Source organism: Lissotriton vulgaris, chromosome 2_1, assembly GCF_964263255.1.
Source record: "Lissotriton vulgaris chromosome 2_1, aLisVul1.2, whole genome shotgun sequence".
Taxonomy (NCBI): Eukaryota; Metazoa; Chordata; class Amphibia; order Caudata; family Salamandridae; genus Lissotriton; species Lissotriton vulgaris.
Genome location: NC_141687.1, coordinates 503,466,920 through 503,485,715, shown reverse-complemented (window position 1 = coordinate 503,485,715; position 18,796 = coordinate 503,466,920). Strand labels below are relative to the sequence as shown.

At 44.1% G+C, this 18,796-nt stretch overlaps 1 protein-coding gene across 6 annotated transcripts in view; it reads right to left on the bottom strand.

Annotated features, from left to right (window-relative positions):
- SLC39A10 (solute carrier family 39 member 10) overlaps positions 1 to 18,796 on the bottom strand; it is a 457,169-nt gene that overhangs the window by 174,304 nt on the left and 264,069 nt on the right. For 3 of the 6 annotated variants that reach the window (XM_086955399.1, XM_086955401.1, XM_086955400.1), the window contains one exon: positions 113 to 397. The exons of the other annotated variants lie outside the window; for them this stretch is intronic. In XM_086955399.1, the coding sequence (XP_086811525.1) occupies positions 113 to 397 (285 nt within the window). The remainder of the gene's footprint in view (positions 1 to 112; positions 398 to 18,796) is intronic. 6 annotated transcript variants of the gene reach the window in all.

Here is an 18,796-nt window from a genome sequence, read left to right as displayed (position 1 = left end):
ACCTGCCTGCTCAAGCAATGGAAAACGAGCTGTTAGAACAGTGCCCTACCTATGAAAAGCTATTTCCTCCCATTACGATGAAATTGTGCCCTTTTAAGAGGATACCCTGCACCTGTTCGCTCTGGGAACCCAGAATCGGACGATTCCACTGAGATGACTTCTGTGCAAGAGCTGCTTCCACCATCCCTGGAAGCTCACGGTCTTCATCTTCATGTGGCACAGCCTGTGCTGTCTGGGAGCGATGGAAGAGAGACGCATTACACTGCGGAGATGAACATTCACTGGCTAGATTTAAAGAGTTGCGATTGCCCAGCGGTGCCAACGTGTTCGTGTTAATCTTCATCTGTGCTGGAAGTGCACAAGACTCCACGTGCCACTCTGTTCCTATTCTGTTTTTCTGTCGTCAAAAGATAAAAACAAGAAAAAGCAAAGATTTAGGATATAAATATAACCAAACTCCTAAATTTAAAAGATCATTTCATTAGTTTTAGTTCTAGAAGGACAACCTGGCAATGCAATTAAATGGCAGAAAAAGATACAGCAATTCAAATGCCAACAAGAAGCAAATAATAAATTGGCCATATTGAAAGACATCACATACAATTTTCTTAAAAAATGCAACAAGCTTTTACGTTACATGCATCAAGACTAGTTCACGTAGTATTACAATTCACATTCCAGGGTCGTCTGAAATGTTTACATGGTGTTGTCCCATTCGCATGAAACGTAAGTTTTATATTGCTTTGCTTGCCAAGGATTTACAGTAAACATGCTGCCATGGGCGATAAATGAAAACGCAACGTACCTGTACTCTTCACTGATGTGGCTTCCATCAACACCTCCTGGGGGCTACATTTCATTCCCTCCACAAGAAGTAATGGGGGCTCTTCTTCCTGCCAGTCCCTGTGGGCTGGGGCTTAGGTAAGGAAGGTTATGTTCGCACATTGCCAACTCTAAGCTCCGCGCTACAAACTACGCTGCAAACTACTATCACAAGTTGCCGATACGATTTGTGCGCTCATTTTCACGATCTTCAACACGGACTTGTTTTTACTTTAACGAGGAACAATCAGAGCACCATTACATTGAATGAAAGCAGCAACTGTAATTTGCAGTGCTCAGACATGGAAAAACTGCAGCATTTAACGCTATATAAAAACAAGTCATTGACAGGGATGCAAGTTATTTTACTCACAACTATGTAAAAAACCCATTCCCTTATTTATATATTCGTGTGACGAAGGTAAATCTGCCGAGGTGATCAATTTAGTTCCACATCTATCCGAAAAGTGCAAGCTTAAAGTTAATGCTCCAAATATTATTTGCATTATATTAAATAGTTAGAATTGAGGAAACTGTTCTTTAAAAAACGAAAACTGTAGGCATTTTATCAGAAAAATTCGATAAACGTTAAAATGTCTCTTTCTGAAGAAAGAATCATAGGCACATTTTTTCTGCCATAGAGCAGCACTTTATTTTGATGTGATTTAATTGTCAAAAGCTGCGCATACAAACAAGTTACATAACAGATTATAAACGAGCATTTTTAAAACCACCAGGTCTGGCTTAACAATACAATTTCCTGGTTTTGTTCACCCAGGTAGACCCTCACTAACCTGTCCTAACACTCAATCACCCATGCACTGAAGAATCCATTCCTCAACCTCACTGATTCTAGCATTCACTCACTCGCATATCCACAATAACACAAACCGTCTCCAATCAATGATGAGGCATTCAGTCATAAGTAGACGAATGTTTAAATTGCACTTTGGCACCTAATAATTCGCTTTTTATATTATTCATCCTGCTGAATGAGTCAAAACGAACCAAGGGCAAAAACAAAAGATAATATGGATCCTGGCCAAGGTTAACATGACAGCCAATGTTTCACCCTTATCTTGGTGCCCACAGCCAGTCCGACAATAGCAAAGAACTTCCATTAAAAGGAAACTCGCACTATTGGTTCCTCTGCGAGAAGGAGAGTGCGGTAAGATGATTGCAAGCCTACTGCCTGTGCTTTACTTTACATATTGTGCGTGTACTGAAGCAGAATGTGCTGTGCCTATTCCGTTTTTGAGAAGAACCTTGAACTGGTGCTGCTGCGTACGAGGTTCCCGTTCTGTGAGAAGCTTGCATTACTACCGTATGGTACACATATCATATAGGTCAGAGAAACTTTTACTGCGTTGCCTTAGCTGGCAGGGCAGGGGAGGGGAGGGGAAATCAGGAGAGGGCAAGAGTGACAGTGGAGGTCACAGTTTACCACTTCTGTGAGATAGGCACCCTTTCAGATTGCTGCATAAATGCCAGGGCCAGTACTAGGCATCGTCAATGTGGCCGCTGCACAGGAGCCAGAGGCAGTTTCAGGGACCACAACAACTGTGGCAATACACAAGGTGGGAACACAGAACCTGGTGGGGCTATGCCTTGGTGGTCGTTTGGTGGCTTTCTTAAGGAACTGGGAGGCTCTTTTCGCTGATGCGTGGGTCCTCCAGGCAGCAGAAGGGTTTCACACAGAATTTTATGGGGCCCATGTCCAGTCCTGCAATCCCAGACCCCAACAGCAGGCCCTGGTAGACCAGGAGTTAGCAAGTCTTTCAGAGAAAGGGACGATTGTCCACACTACTGTGCATCCCAATGGTTTCCTCAGCAACCTTTTTCTGAAAATGGACAGCAGGCAGCGTCCGGTAATCAATCTGGAGTTCAACGGGTGGTTCCTTTCCCGACATTTCAAAATGGAGGGCATACATCTCCTCAGAAAGTCTGATCCGATGGTCTGTCTGGATCTGAAAGACGCCTATCTGGCTGTACCAATTTTTCGACCTCACAGGTACTTCTTCCAATTTCCCTCGAAATATCAAGTGTTCGAGTTCACTTCCCTTCCGGCTCTCATCTGCCACTTGGTGTTTCACCAAACTAATGAGGACGGTGGTCGAATACCCAGGGGCATCTCTTCATGTAGTTACAGATGGCCATGGAACTGCTAGAATCGGTAGGTTTAATAATAAACATGGTCGCTTCAATTCCTGGGGTTCCTTATTGACTTGGACAAGGAGACCATGAGCCTCCTGCCTCAGAAGCTGACCAAGATCAGGCACGAACTCCAGAGAACCATCACCAGATCCAGAGTTTCTTTGCAGCAGTTGGCACGCATAGTGGGACTTCTCTCGTGCTCCATTAAGCAATCTTTCTGGGCTCTTTCCATTACTGGGCGTTGCAACCCTTGAAAATAATGCATCTCCAGAAGGGACTCTCATACTTTCAGTTGGTTCCACTCTCGGCGAAGGAAGTGATGCAGTGGTGGATCTATCACATAGATTTTCGGCTCCCAACCTGATCTGGTACAACGCCAGTGGCTCAGGGTGGGGCCCTCACTGTAGAGAGTTCTCCACTGGAGGAAAATGGTCTTGTGCAGAATAAACCCTTCATATTAACTGCCTGGAGTGGATGGCGGGCTCTTTTGCCCTCTGATGCTGGACGAAGAACAAAGTTAAATGTTCAGTTCTTTTGAAGATGGACAACGTGGTGGCAGTGGGTTATGTAAACCATTTAGGGAGCAGTCACCCAAAAGCCCTATCAGACCTTGCTCGTATGCTGTGGGAGTATTGCCTAGCCAATCACATTTCCCTTTCAGCAGAACATCTTCTAGGCAGAGCCAACCAGGTGGCGTATTGGCACTCCTGCCATTGAAAGGATTTCAGCCTGTGGAAGTTGCACCATCCAATCTCCCAGCAACTCCAAGAGCGGTGGGGCCCATTCTCCATAGACCTCTTTACAGCCCGTCTGGATTTCTAATAGGACAGGTATTGCAGCTAGAGACTGGATCGCCAGGCTGTGGCGACGATCGCCTTCCCTTATGATTGGAGCACAGAACAGGCCTATGCCTTCCCACCGTTTGCAATGATAATGTGATTGACAGTTCAAGTGTAAAGGCAGTGGGTGGACCTGGTTGTGATCACTCCAATCTGGAGGTCGCAAGTCTGATTTCCAGTGATAATGGAACTTTTCTGGGATATTCCAATCCTTCTACCCCTATGTCAGGATCTTTTCAAGGACGCCCCAGGACAATTCTAACCCTCTGGTGCTGGCGGCGTATCTTCACCTTATAGCATAGAGGATTACCGGGTAAGATGGAAAGTCCCGGGAATTTCAACAGAAGCTGCCTTGTTACTCGCTAGAGCCTGGGCAGATAGGACGAATAAGCGGTAAGCTGTATTGATCGGCCTGGTCTAGATAGTTGGACTGGTGTATCCAACTCCAAGTGGATTCGTAGGAGTAGAAGTTGTCCAGATTCTGAGCTTTCTGGCGAGCCAGGCTTCTCAGGGCTTGGTCTATTGGTCCATTAACACCTTCAGTTCAGCAGTTTCGTCAGGACATTTACCAGTGGACAGTTCGAACCACTAAAATGTATGAGATTGTCACGGAGGATATTCGTCCTCATGAGTAGAAGCAACTGCTGATTGTTCTGACTAAACCTCACTAAGCTGTTTCTTCCCCTACGATTGCTAGATGGATCCTATGAGTAATGCAGGAAGCAGACATTAATACGGACCATTTTTTAGCTCATTTAGTAAGAGGTGCCATGGCCTCTAAGGCTTTCTCTTTGGGAGCGAGATTAGAGGATATTCTCAACTCTGCTTATTGGTCATCTGATTCCACTTTTAAAAAGTTTTATTTTAAACCGGTCTTCTCTAGCAAGCCTAGTGGGGGAACCAGCTTTAAACTAGCCTACTCCTCGCCTCCGTGTCCTTAACAGAATTGAAACTTTCCATTATGATAGCTAAGACATTTTTAATTCTATGATGTACACCCTACCATACTATTTCAGTTTATTTGTTGCAACAGATGCTCCACCTCTGATGCTACTGATGCATACTCAAATTACATGGCAGTGGCATACCATTAGTCCCTGAACCCCCCGCATAGGGGCGAGGGGGCGCTCACGGCCCCCCTCTGGCATGTGTCCGGGCCCCTGGCCTGAGAGCTCCTGACTGGGGGGGGGGGGGGGGGTCCATATACTTTATGGGGTTGTCAGGTTTTAATAGTATGGACCACCAGTGTGATCTTGCTTCCTCCATGCTTCACTACTGTTTCTGTCTAATTCCATCCTTCATTATTGAAGGCAGGCTGTGCTTGACTTCCTTTCTTTAGTGGTAGAGTGGCCTGCATTCCCCCCCAATCGTCAGCACAACAGTATTCCATGTTTAGGTTTCACCTGCATAGTGCTTGCAAAATCTATTGTTTTGAATATAAATCTTAAAAGGGGCTTACATCCTGCCCCCTCCCTTTCTTGGCTTTTCATAGCTTGATTGCCACGTACTGTTCCTTAATTTCTACTAGCTGTAGCATATTTTCCTGCATTTACCAATGCTTAGTCCTCCTCTGCTTCTCTTATAAGTTTCCTGTAGCCGAAATACTGCTAACATCCAATTTGGTGGAAATATTGTTTTATAAAGTTTTCCTCTTTCTGCTTTTTCGTCTTGCAGCAGATTTTTTATAGCACAACTTCTCACTCGGAGAGATGAAGTGATTGGCCCAAGATCACAGGATGTTGTGCTGCGCAGCCGAGATTCAAACCGTGATTCCAAACTCGAGTCCGCAGCTCCGGCCGCTGTGCCACATCCTCTCTACTCCTGTAATACTGGTCAGGGAGCTCTTCTCTTCGTCCCGGACAGTGATTGATAAAAATACGTTATTATTCATCACATAGCCGAAAACGATGATTGAGGCGGGAGTGTGTGTGTTTTAGGCGTGTGTCAAAAATCAGGGAAATGTTTTTTATCACATGGAGGCTTTACAAATTTTATGTGCGTTTGCTTGCAGTGTGTGTATCAAGCAACTTGGAGAGTGACTATCACATGTGTCAAACGTCAATTGGATATATTTTACCTTTCCCAGGCATTGTCAAGTGTATTTATCTGAAAAATGTGTCACACATGCATTCCATGCGTAGTGTGTGTGTTTGGTGTATGCCTCAAGTAAGGTATGTTTACCAGGTGTGTGTAAAAATTATGCAGTCTGTATTGCTAAGTCTTTACATTATGTGCTGTTCGTAAAATCATTGTAAATTCATAATATTCTCAAGTGTTCATGTTTCTCTAATGTTCGTGGACTTCAATCAGTTAATAGTAGGGAAGCTCCAGCTTACATTAGGAAAGCTAGGCATTTGGTCAGATGCTCACTGGTGATCAGTGCAGCTAACACATTGAAAGGGGCTGCCAATAAGACGGAGTCAGAGTTTCTCTCCTCTAAGAGTCATCTGTAATAGATTTTTCTCTAAGAACACTCCACGGAGCAACAGATGGATAGAAGTGAGAGACAGGATATTACTAGATCTTACACCATACTCTCAGTAAGGTTTGCATATGGTTATGCCATTGATGACTTTCTGGAATGTTGCCAAACATATGTATTCAAACTTGAAGGAGGCGATTGGACTCATTTGCCATTAAGAGACTTAAAACTATAAATTTAAAGCTGCCACCACTGAAGACCTGAGGTGAAAAGGTTAGGGGGGGAACACGGAGATTTACCCTCTTGGAGTGCAATTTAATGGGAGATTCCCCATTAGGGTCCACGAAAAAGGTGACCTTGGAGAGGACCAATTTGCTGTTTGGGGGTGGCGGGGGGGAGTACTAGATATTAAGAGTCCCTCAACCTGCTAGAAACACGAAAAACACAGGAGAAACTGAATGAACAAACGAAAAGATGGTGGGCTGGAACAGGTGGAGGCTTTTATCCATACAGCAGTTACTTTTAATTCTGAACAGTTCCCTCTTGAAGCACTCCTCTTGCGCTCTTTCTCCTCCTTTTTGCTTTGTATCCCTGCTACATCCTAGTGAAACAAAAGCAGAAGATACCTTTAGGAATCAGGAGTGTGGTGAAACATGGGTCAATTAATCTAAATTAGAACACACACAAATTGAGGGATGGGACTCCAAGTAGCGCAGTGGGTGCACAGGGTTTGAAGGTGAGCTATGTACACACTTACCGATCTCCGCTACAGGTATCACACACGCATCTTGGTCACCGGAACAGCTGTTCAACATTGATGTCAGCACTGTAGAACTTTGACAAAAACAATTTCTCCGTTTAAAGTGGCTGGGGAAAAAAGTAATACATAATATGGTAAAAACGAAAAAAAATAATAATAATAACCTGGCATTACGAGCTGGGAAAAAGCCAGAGGACAAAAGTAAGATGATGAAATAAATGTCAAAGCTATTGGCAGACCTGAAATGCTGGTTGCAGCCACAAACTTCAGCAGTCTTCATATGGGTCTTCCAACGATCGAGTCAAGGCCACGTGACATCTCTTCTAGTTCACCTGACCACTGCGTAAGGCTGTGGCAAAAACATAATACATTGTAGAACGGAACACCGACATTCGTTCTGACCTGATGTTTAAGGGAAATGTAATGTTCCTAGTATTAACAGGTTTATTGGGCCACACACTTTGTGAGATCCTACAGCTTTTTAGACCGGGTTCACCCTTAAGTGTGTTTACTGATTTGAAGCAATGAACCCTGTTTTCATTTCGCATTTGAAGATTCTTATTTTACATTTTTATTTATCTCATTGTGGGTGTGAAAGGCAGCTATGTTTTGTACTATGGTCCGAAAGCACTTTAATAAATCAACGGCACACTAACGCAAAATAAACAGGATAGTCTTATGCACAAAATGCCTTACCACACAGTCGGACACACATGGCACCTGTCTGCCTAAAACTTGCGAAGAGGGGAAATTGAGAAGTTTGATATGTCATATAAAAGCTCCTTCCAAGGATGTCACAGTAAAGATAGGCAGGTGGCATTCGACAACACTAAACTCTAAAGGCAGCTCAGAGCAAACAAAGGGAGAATCCATTATTTACAATGTCATACGTGCACTGATTTTAGTTTGGCACTAACTATGGTAAGCTTGTGGAATCACAACATGGTTCTTTCGTTCTGTGGAACTCCAGAGTTCAGGTTTCCAGATGGTGACACAGTGAGTCCACTTCAGTTCAATTTAATTTGTTGATAATTACTTCCATTAAAATATCCGTTAAAACATGAAACTGGTTAAAGTGTAGAAAAAAAATTAAGACATAGCAACTCATGAAAGGGACACTGTCAACCCTTCATAGCAAAAGCTAACAATATGAATCAAACAGGATTGGGTCTCTGTCTTACATAGTATCTATTGATACTTTCCAAGCAAGCCTTGGCAAGGACAATAGGTCTCACGTATATTAAATTGACTGGTTTTGGAGGAGTGGCAATTTGGGGAATGGAGTGGAATTGTGTAGCATGGAATGCCAATTCTGAGCATTGCGTGGAGTGGCATTGCGTAGCGTGGAGCAGCATTGCGTGGAATGGCATTGAGAGGTGTGGAGTGACAGTGAGTGGAGAGACAATGAGTGGAATGCAGTTGCAGGCGGCAAAGTGCTTTACCTCCTCCTCAGGAGTAGTCAGCACTATATCAATGCAATGGAGTGGAGTGGAGCAGCACTGAGTGGAGTGAAGTGGCATTGTGTGCTGTGGAGTGGAATGGCATTGTGTGTCTTGGAATGTTATTGCATGTGCAGAGTGGCATGCACTGCGCGTAGATGTGGCACTGTGGGGAGTGGCACTGTGTTGTGGAGTGAAATAACTGTGTGGAATGGCACTGCTTGGCATGGAGTAGCACTGTGTGCTGTGAAGTGGCACTTCGTAGTGTAGAATGGAATGGCGCTGTATGGTGTGGAGTAACATTGTGTGGTGCGGTGTAGCGTCAGTTTTTGATATGGAGTGGAGCGCATTGACTGGAATGGCACTGTGTGGCATGTAGTGGCATTGTGTGGCCTGGAGTAGAGTGGCATTGAGTGAGGCATAGTGTCACTGTGTGAAGTGGAGTGGCATTGTGTGGAGTGGCAATGTGCAGCATGGAGGAGCATTGTGTGGAGTGGAATGAAGTGGAATTGTGTGGAGTGGCTTTGTGCGGCATGGAGTGGCACTGTGTGGAGTGGGGTGGAATTGATGAAGTGTAGTTGTGTGGAATGCAGAGCAATTGTGTGGAAATCACTGTAGTGGAGTGGAATGGCGTGGAGTGATGGCAATGTGTGCCATGAAGCGTAATTGTATGGCAATACGTAGTGTGGAGTGGCAATTGTATGGCAATACGTAGTGTGGATTAGAGTGGTATTGTGTGGCGGGGAATGGAGTGCCATTGTGTGGAGTGGCATGGAGTGGAGGGGAACTGTGAAGCATTGTGTGGTGTGGAATTGCATGATGTAGAACTGTGGAACATTGTGTGGACTGGAATTGCGTGGAGTAGAACAATGTGTCTTAGGGTTTCGTGGAATTGTGTGAAGTGGAGTAGCATTGTGTGGAATGGGATTATACGGAGTGGAATTGTGTGGCATTGAGTGGAGTAGAATTGTGTGGCACTGCGTGGAGTTGTTCGGAGTGGAACTGTGTGGCATTGTGTGGAGTGAAGTGAAATTGTATGTTAAGGAGTGGAATTGTGTGGCATTGTGTGAAGTGGAGTGTAATTGCGTGTGGCAATGTGTGGATGGCATAAAGTGGAGCAAATTTGTGTGGCGTGGAATTGTGTGGCATTGTATGGTGTGGAATAGAGTGGAATTGTGTGTCATTCACGCGAATCTCTTTCGCCCTCTCTCTCCCATCTAAATTGTACTACCACGGTCACATTTTACCAGAGCTGCTTAGATCGTTTTATTAAACACATTGTTATGCTCTGAGCAGGCAGAACAGTTGACTTTTATTCAATGCAATTTTTTTAACTTCAGGATAAGATGTGCGATTGTGCTGAACAAAGGTCCAAAAACACAGTGCGAGCAGAAGAAGGACACTAATTAAGATTAATCAAGCTCTGCTTCGTCTATGCTGCACAGAAGAAACAGGAAGTGACGATTGGTACATGCTACCTTAGAGAAGATTATTATACCACCAATGGGAATCAAAACCGACAAAACACCTGGGTTAGATTCCGTAGGAACCAGCCAGCCACATTCTCGGAGTCATCCGGAGGCTCAGACGATTCAGATGCTCAGGCTGGTCCCAGCTGAACAGATAATCATCCTGGTCAGCCCTATTTTTTAGATCGCGGAGGCAAAGCCAAATCATGGTATCAACACCCAGAGGAACGACAAACCCGAAGGAAACACTATCAATGGGGCCCTCAACAACACAAACCAAGCAGAGACCATTCCGATCTTTAACTTATCACAACATGTAATGTCATCCGCAGAAATCTCGCTGCTCAGTAAAGGTCTCTTTTGTAATCACAGAGAGAACCAATTTCTTTGCACTCAAAACAGAGATCTTCCAATTGTTTAGGAAGATTAGGCTAAAACTCTACTTAAGAGATAAAGAACCCATGCAGAAAGACTCTGTACAGGGCTGAGACCTCCTTCAAATTTTTATCCCACTAATGGGATGATGCCACCGGAATTGCTTGCCTTTAAAAGACTAATCATACAAGGCATTGACAGTATGAAGACAACACGATCATACATTCCATATAATATCACACTCCAAGAACGCCAAGCATTACAGGCACTAAAAAATGATGAGTCCATAATTCTCAAACCAGCCCACAAGGGCGGCGGTATAGTAGTCCAAGATCGCACCATCTAGGAGACAGAAATTCAAAAACAAATCAATGAGACAAACACTATAGGAAGCTTAACGCTAATCCACTGCCCAAAATCCGCAAGGGTATCCTGTTGATTACCACTGCAGCTAGGGATGAGGGGTATATCTCACAGAAATTTTTTTAATTTTTAAATACTAATAACCAGAGGACCCCGGTACTATACACTATACCGAAAATACACAAGAGCACAACTAATCCTCTAGGCCGCCCAATACTTTCAGGCTGCGGGTCCGTCTTGGACCCCCTAGAATCATATATAGACTACTTCATACGTGACTTTGTCCCCATACAGGATACATATGTGAAAGACGCAATGTACATTTGACCTAGGCAGCGATTTATTAGTCACCCTTGACATAAGGTCACTTTATACGAACATACCCCAAGTGGAGAGCATAAGGGTAATAGAAAGCCTCCTAGAAAAACGACCAAGGCCCATACAGGTACCAACTAATTTCATCATCAGTCTTCTTCGCAATGCCCTACAATGTAACTATTTTATCACTGGGGGCAACTCCTATGAGCAGTGCTCTGGCTCGAGCCTGGGAGCAATTTTTGCCTCAAATCTCGCTAATATTTACATGGACTACGTTGAGCACAAGTTCATCCTTGACGACAACAACTTGTACCGTTCCAACATTAAATGTTGGAAGCGGTACATTGACAATATTTTTGTCATTTGGAAAAGGACAGACAGAGAGTTTCACGACTTTCTAACTCATTTGAATACGGTTCAAACACATCTCACATTCACGTCCACCACACATGATTCAACCATAGCATTCCTAGATCTTAACATCAGTCATGAGAATGGAGTTCTTTATACCTCCCTCCATAGAAAGATAAAGGAAAGAAACACGCTGCTTTCCTACCGCAGTCATCATCCACGGGCCCTAAGAGATGGCCTCCCCTTTGGGCAGTTTCTCAGAATCCGCCGCAACTGCACACACAAAGCAGACTACATGAAAGAAGCGGAAATACTCAGAATCAAACTAGCAACTAGAGGGTACCCAAATAGACTGGTCAAAAGATCACTCAAGCAGGCCTGGCATTGCCAGAGAGAGGAACTTCTCAAAACTAAAGAGAAAAAGAGCATGGACAAAGTAGTGTGTGTTACCACCTTTTGTACCCATACCAACCAAATACGCAACCTGATCACAAAAAGCATAGACACTACTTTTGAACTTCCTCTATTTGCCTATAAAAGAGGAAAGAACATTAAAGACCATCTTGTTAAATCGGCTACTGACATAAGAGTGAACACACCTAATACACTCGCAAGCGCATGGGGCTTACCCAGAATCAGAGGACACACAAATGTGGAAACTGTGTGTCATGTGAATTCACATTCAATACCACCACTTATGAACATGCTAACGTCAAACACACCTTAGATGTCTTGTCTAACTGCAACACACGCAATGTGGTGTACTGTATCTGGTGCCCATGCAATCTTCCGTACATAGGCCAAATGCAACAACATATTAAAGCCAGGAACAGCCAACATCGGAGCCGTATACGCAGGTCAGTCCCGAATCCACCCTTGGTGTCTCACTATAACGAGAAAAACCACACCGCAGACAAACTTAAGTGGCAAGTGATAGAAATAGCCACCCTACCGGAAAGAGGAGGAGACCTGACCAATATACTACAACGCACCGAGTGTGGATGGATGGATAAAGTCAATTCGATCGAAGAAGGATGAATTCAGATAAAGAATGGAGAGGTTTATGTGACAACATTGCACTGACAACCCAGCATGTCATCCATCAGTCTGTAATCTCACTCAGCCAAACACTCGTTACTTCTCCTCAGTAGACATCTTACCTGCACCCCGGACTAAATAGAGTCTACTTACCACCTATCCCTATTCATACACGCAACACTAGACATCCCAACTGTCATACTATTCCATCCTTAGAATGGGAGCGCGAACTGTACTACACGTGTTCACGACAGTAAATATGTTGGACTATGTAAGGATGTCATCAATGTAATTGTTATAATCAGATACGTACGCAACATTTGGAATGTACTAAAAATGTGGATATAAAGACATGTCATAATGTATCTAAGTACAGCGCTTCATATGGGCAGCGCATAGGAAACTGCACGAACACACTGAAAAGGGCAACGGCTGACGTGCATGCTAAACGCCGGCAGGCTTGCTCCCTGTTACCATGACAACTAAACACCAATCAGTGGATTGATCTCAGTAACAGTGCTCCACCCGCTTCCCTGTCTCGCGAGAGCGCGGGAAGACGGAAGTTCAGGAATATAACGCATTACGATTCGAGCTCTTGGTGTCGTCGCAACACAAGCCGCATCGCGAAGCGAGGAGGCAGCTGATTTAATCGCTTGCCACGCAGGAAGACGGAAATCGTTCCGCCCTTCACTGACTAAGTAAGTGACCATGCGTACTTCACCAGAGTGCGTACCATGCCTTACCCGACCACCTTAGAACCCAAGTTGCTCCTTCAACTTTTCTAAACTGCACCCATTCCTCCAGCAGCACTCGGAATCATCCGATGTGACAACGCAAGGAAATACAGTGCAACGGACATAGCAGGGCTTCAGAAGAGCCCGTTTTACATATCAGAAAGAGACAGCATTTTCAGCTTCCCTCACAGTGAGGTAAGACACACAAAAGTGCTAGTTCCTTATTATGTACAGGTACACCTCCACATGTGAATAGCTAATGTAATCATGTCCCTTCCTTCCTTGACCACACCTTGAAGAACCCGGCTGGGTCCTCACGTGAGTCCTTACTATTCCTTTCACCACACATGGGACACGTCAATTTCACTTAAGCTGCGCCTTACAACCCAGGTAATCACCTTCAATCCTAGTCCTTCAACTAGTTTCTCGCATATGTCATCTTGGCCATCTTGGCAGTCCTGGACGAGCTCCGCAGGGAGGCTGACATCGGCACCCCCCAGGCTCTAGTCCTCCTGGATCTGTCTGCCGCGTTCGACACGGTGGACCATAAGATCTTGTTAGACCGTGTCGAGCGCGCAGGCATCCAGGGCAGGGCCCTAAGTTGGATCACCTCCTTCCTGGAGGACCGTACACAGGCTGTTCGCCTGGCAAATTTTACAGTGCCAGGGCTGAATATCACATGTGGGGTTCCCCAGGGCTCCTCCCTGTCCCCACATTTGTTTAACATCTATTTACTCCCCCTAATTAAAGCCTTAAAACAGAGGAAAGTAACGACCTTCAACTACGCAGACGATCTGCAGCTTTCCTTTACTATAGACAACTCCACTGAATCCATCTCCAACTTTCAGGACACCATGGTGTTCATCCGCAACTGGATGGATTATAACCATCTAAAATTGAACCCCGGAAAGACCGAGGTACTGCTGATAGGAGATAGTCGCATCTCCTGGGGCCCTCACTATTGGCCAGCAGAACTAGGGACGTTCCCTAAACCCTCCTCTTCCGTAAAAAGCCTAGGGGTGACCATTGATAAAGATCTGTCCCTAAACACTCAAGTGGGGTCAGTTGTCTCTAAATGTTTTTTTCAACTGCGGAAGATCCAAAAGATACACCACTTACTCTCCCAGGCAGCACTGATACAAGTTGTGATTGGCCTAGTCTTATCCCATCTAGACTATGCGAACTCAATCTACCTAGGCCTCCCCTCCTATCAGATCAAGAGGCTCCAGCTTGTACAGAACCAGGCAGCCAGATTGATCTATCAACAGCCCAAGTGGCAATCGGCTAGAGCTCTGATAAAAAAACTCCATTGGCTCCCACTGCTTCAGCGGGCCACATTCAAAACTGCCTGCCTCACATTTAAATCTTTAAATTGTTATAGCCCAATTTTTATCAACAATCTGATACTGAGGTATGTTCCAACCCGTGACCTCCGTTCCAAACATCAAAACTTGTTGGTGAGCACAAAATTCAAACGCAAACGACACGGTGGGTCTCGATTTGGATATTTGGCACCACAACTATGGAACTCACTCCCATGGGAGATCCGTTCTTGCCCTGATCTACTTCGGTTCAGAAAGCAGCTTAAGACATGGCTGTTCACACAGGCACATGAGTAACCGTCCCTTTTGAAGTCATGTCAGAACAGTTAACTCACAACTGCTTAAAACAGCGCCATGAAACCTTGGTCAAAGTGCGCTTTATAAATTGGTTATAACATAACATAACATAACATATGTGCCGGTAATTTAGGCATAATGCTTTCCCTATCCTTTGTAGATGTCCCCACATAAACAGTCCAGTTTAGTGGGTCGAAACGTCGTCAAATTTACAGAACAGACCTTCATAAAGCCAGTGTCACCATATACCTAGGCTGTTGACAAATGAACAATTGAATGGTCGATTCTTGCATTTATGGAAACGCCTTGTAAATTATTCACTGTATATAGTCATACTTTTTGGTTGCATTTTTCACTTGGGGACACAACGCACAAACTGTAGCACTTTTTGAATTTAAGCAAGTGGTTTATGCTATCTTTTTGTGTATTTATAAAAAACGTTAATGATCTAACTGTGTAGAGTGTTCATTTTGCCCCCTGATATTATTAGGGTCTTTACAAAACCTACTGCCATTGCGCGTACATATTGCAAAAATTGTTTTCCTATTATCCACTGGAACCATTGTTCTCCTATATAAGGCCCAATAGGAGGCAGCAAAGATGAGCGAGAAGGAAGCCAAAGAATGGTAAGCTCCAAGCTCTTTATTTTAAATAATACCCTTTGCAGTGACAGCCAAAACATTATAAAAGGGTTTCTGAAATTATTATATGTAAAACAATTTCTGTAGAAATACATAAACCAGAAGGCGAAAACCAGTTGGCCCTACTGAATGCAACACCCGCAAGGGGGGAGAAAATCTTAACCTGGGGAACACACTTTGTGGTATACCAGATTCAACAAGAGAGGAAAGGCAGTCGGTTTTGGGGACATCTGTTTTAAACAAGGCTAATAGCACGAACGAAAGACCAGACTCCGGAATGAAAGGAATAAAAATAAAAATTATGTTCTGGAACATTGCGGGTCTTCGCACAAAAATCGTGGATGGAAGTGCCTTAGATTTTGTCAAAGACTACCAAGTATTAGCCTTCCAGGAGACCTGGCTTACTACAGAAATGCACCGGACAGGATATAAAACCTAATTTTCCCCAGCAATTGCAGGTACCCATGGCAGGGCAAAGGGTGGGCTGATAATTTACATAGCGAATACCATACCAGGGTTAGAAATTACTGTGCTTAGCTCAGAACCAAATTACCAGATATTAAGATTGTCTTTTCAGATAAAGAGGGTCTTTCTACTTGTAAACATGTAGGACAATCTAGTAGAAGGCGAGAGAGTAAAAACACTTGGGGCTCTCCGCAAGAAACTCCTCACCTGGTCAAAACAAACCCAAGGCCTAGATCCCCCAAGCATTGTGTGGGGTGGCGATTTTAATCACCACCCCTGTGAAAGGAATAACAGTAACATTTGCGGTATGGGGCATGAAATAGATGAGCAAATAACCCACTTCAGTCACTCAGTGGTGGGAGATTTTTTAAATGAAACTTTATCTGATCTGGACCTGGTGATACTAAACGAAGTAAAAACCCCCTGTGGGAAATTGGACCCAACCTATCTCGGAAGGGGTAGTGAGTCAACAATTGATTATATATTGACTACAGCGACTCTTGAAAACAAGGCCCACGGATTTAAAGTAATAATAAATACCCTGAGTGATCATGCTGCTTTAGCCTTTGACCTATTCATAGAACAGGGGCATTTATCAGCACAGACTTTAATGACCACACTTGCCCAGAATAACATACAATTAAAAAAAAACAAATGGTTATACCCTAGGATGGGGGAAGATAGATCCTGTAGAACTAACAAATAAGGTAGTAACTGCGGTATACCCGGCAATACTGAAGTGTCTAGACATTGACACAAAAGAAGAGGAAGTCCTAGATAATTTTATGGTGATCCTGGAAAAGGTAAATGAATGCCTAACAAGGAATCAAAAAGGTAAAAAGGAAGAAAAACAAGGATGGTTCAACCACAAATGCTCAGTGGCCCATAAATCCTTAAAAAAAGCACTAACAAAAACTATTAGAGACCAAGAGAAGGTTAGGACCCTGAGAAGGTCATACAGGCTGGCATGTAAAGTCAGAAAAGAGGAACTAAAGAAAGCTCTATGGAACCAACTTCATGAGAGCTCACTAAATAGAAATAGCGAACTGTTTTGGAAGATGGTGAAAGCCCCTTTTCTGACAGACACAAACGACCATCCAAAAGTAGAAGTTGCTATCGAGGGACCAACATGGGTAAACCATTTTTCAAAAATCTTCGGTAAACCTTCAGAAGTAGTTTTAACTGAGGGAAATAACCGGAAAAATCAGGTTAAACCATTTCCAATTGTACTAGATGTTGAACTTTATGAAGTAACAAACGCAGTTAAAGCAAGTAAAGGCGGAAAAGCTCCTGGCCCAGACGGGGTGCCACTTGACTTTTTAAAATTTAAATTAGATTTGTGGGCCCCAATTATAAAGAGGGTGTTTGACGCTACAATGAAGTGTGGCCTAATTACATCTTGGACCCAATCAATTTTGGTACCCATATTTAAGAAGGGAAACAGGGAGGATGTGTCCTGTTACCGCCCGATCTCGCTCCTGGATTCGCTGGGGAAAGTACTGGGCAGAGTGGTCCTCCAGCGTCTTCAGGAGTGGGCGGACGATACCGGGACCCTTTCGGACATCCAGTTCGGTTTCCGAGAGGGCTTGGGACCCACAGAACAAGCCCTGAACCTGGCCCTAATGATGGGAAAGTACGTGTCGGCTAAGCGGGAAAAGCTGTACATGGTTTATGTCGACCTATCCGCAGCTTTCGACTGCGTCTCTCATGCAAAACTGTGGTCCGTCCTTATTGATATGGGAATAGATTTAGTCCTGGTAACCTTTCTTAGAGAACTATATTCCAATGCTTCCTCCAGGGTACGTTTTGGAGTGCGGGGTGAATTATCAGAGCCATTCACAGTAGAGCGCGGCGTCAGGCAGGGATGTGTGCTGGCCCCCTTTCTCTTCTCCCTTTACATTAACGGTCTTGAGGTAGAGATGTTGAGGGGGGACCTGGACCTACCCCGAGTGAAAGATCGCCTGGTGCCTGCGCTCCTATACGAAGATGACGCTGTGATATTAGCACGCACCCCACGGGAGCTACAGAAAGCATTGAACAGGAATGCAAAATTCATGGGCAACTTGGATCTCCACATAAATATAAAAAAGACATATGTCATGGTGGCAGGCCAAGGAAAGAAAGATGGGAAGAGTATTTTTCTTGATAATAAAAAAATAGAACCAACTGCCCAATACCCTTACCTGGGGATTATGATAGATGAGAAGCTTAATTGGAAAGCGGCCATAGAAGCCCGCAAACATCAACTTCTGCGAGCAATCGCTGCCCTCATAAAATTTGCACAGAAATTAGGAAAAAGGCCACCAGTGGAGCTACTTCGCATTTACAAAGCAAAGTGTCATTCAATCGCACTTTATGGGGCGGGTCTGTGGGGACATAAAAACACAAAAGACCTACAGGTAGCAGAGAATACTTTTATGAGATTTCTTTTGGCGGTCCCTAAACGAGTATCTACCTATGCCTACCATGCAGAGTTAGGAATGCCCCATATTGAGGATTTGGCAAAGATCAAACCAATACTGCTCTGGCGTCGTATTAGGACGTCAACAAAAAATACTTTTACAAAAGAGATTGTGGCAGACTGTATGTCATTGGACTATGTGGAAAAAATAGAATGGCTGAGATACGTAAAAAATCTCCTTACAGACTTGGGGATGGCTGAATATTATTCCAACCCTGAAACAATTGTTGAAATCCCGAAAAAAGATCTAAAAAGAAGGGCTTTGAGTCATATAGAAGAATTACGTACCAGCGTAGAGATAAAAAAACCATCAGTCCAACATTCCTTGACAGTCATGACTACTTTAGAAATGGAACCATATTTGACATATGTCGAGTCACATTTTGAGCGGTTTTTATTGGCAAGATTTAGGTTGAATATTTTTCACAGGGTCGTAGCCTTCCCTAACAGAAATAGCTGGGACGAAAGCTTAACGGCGTGCCCGTGTGATGAAAATTCTGAGCAGTCAACGATTCATACGGTAATG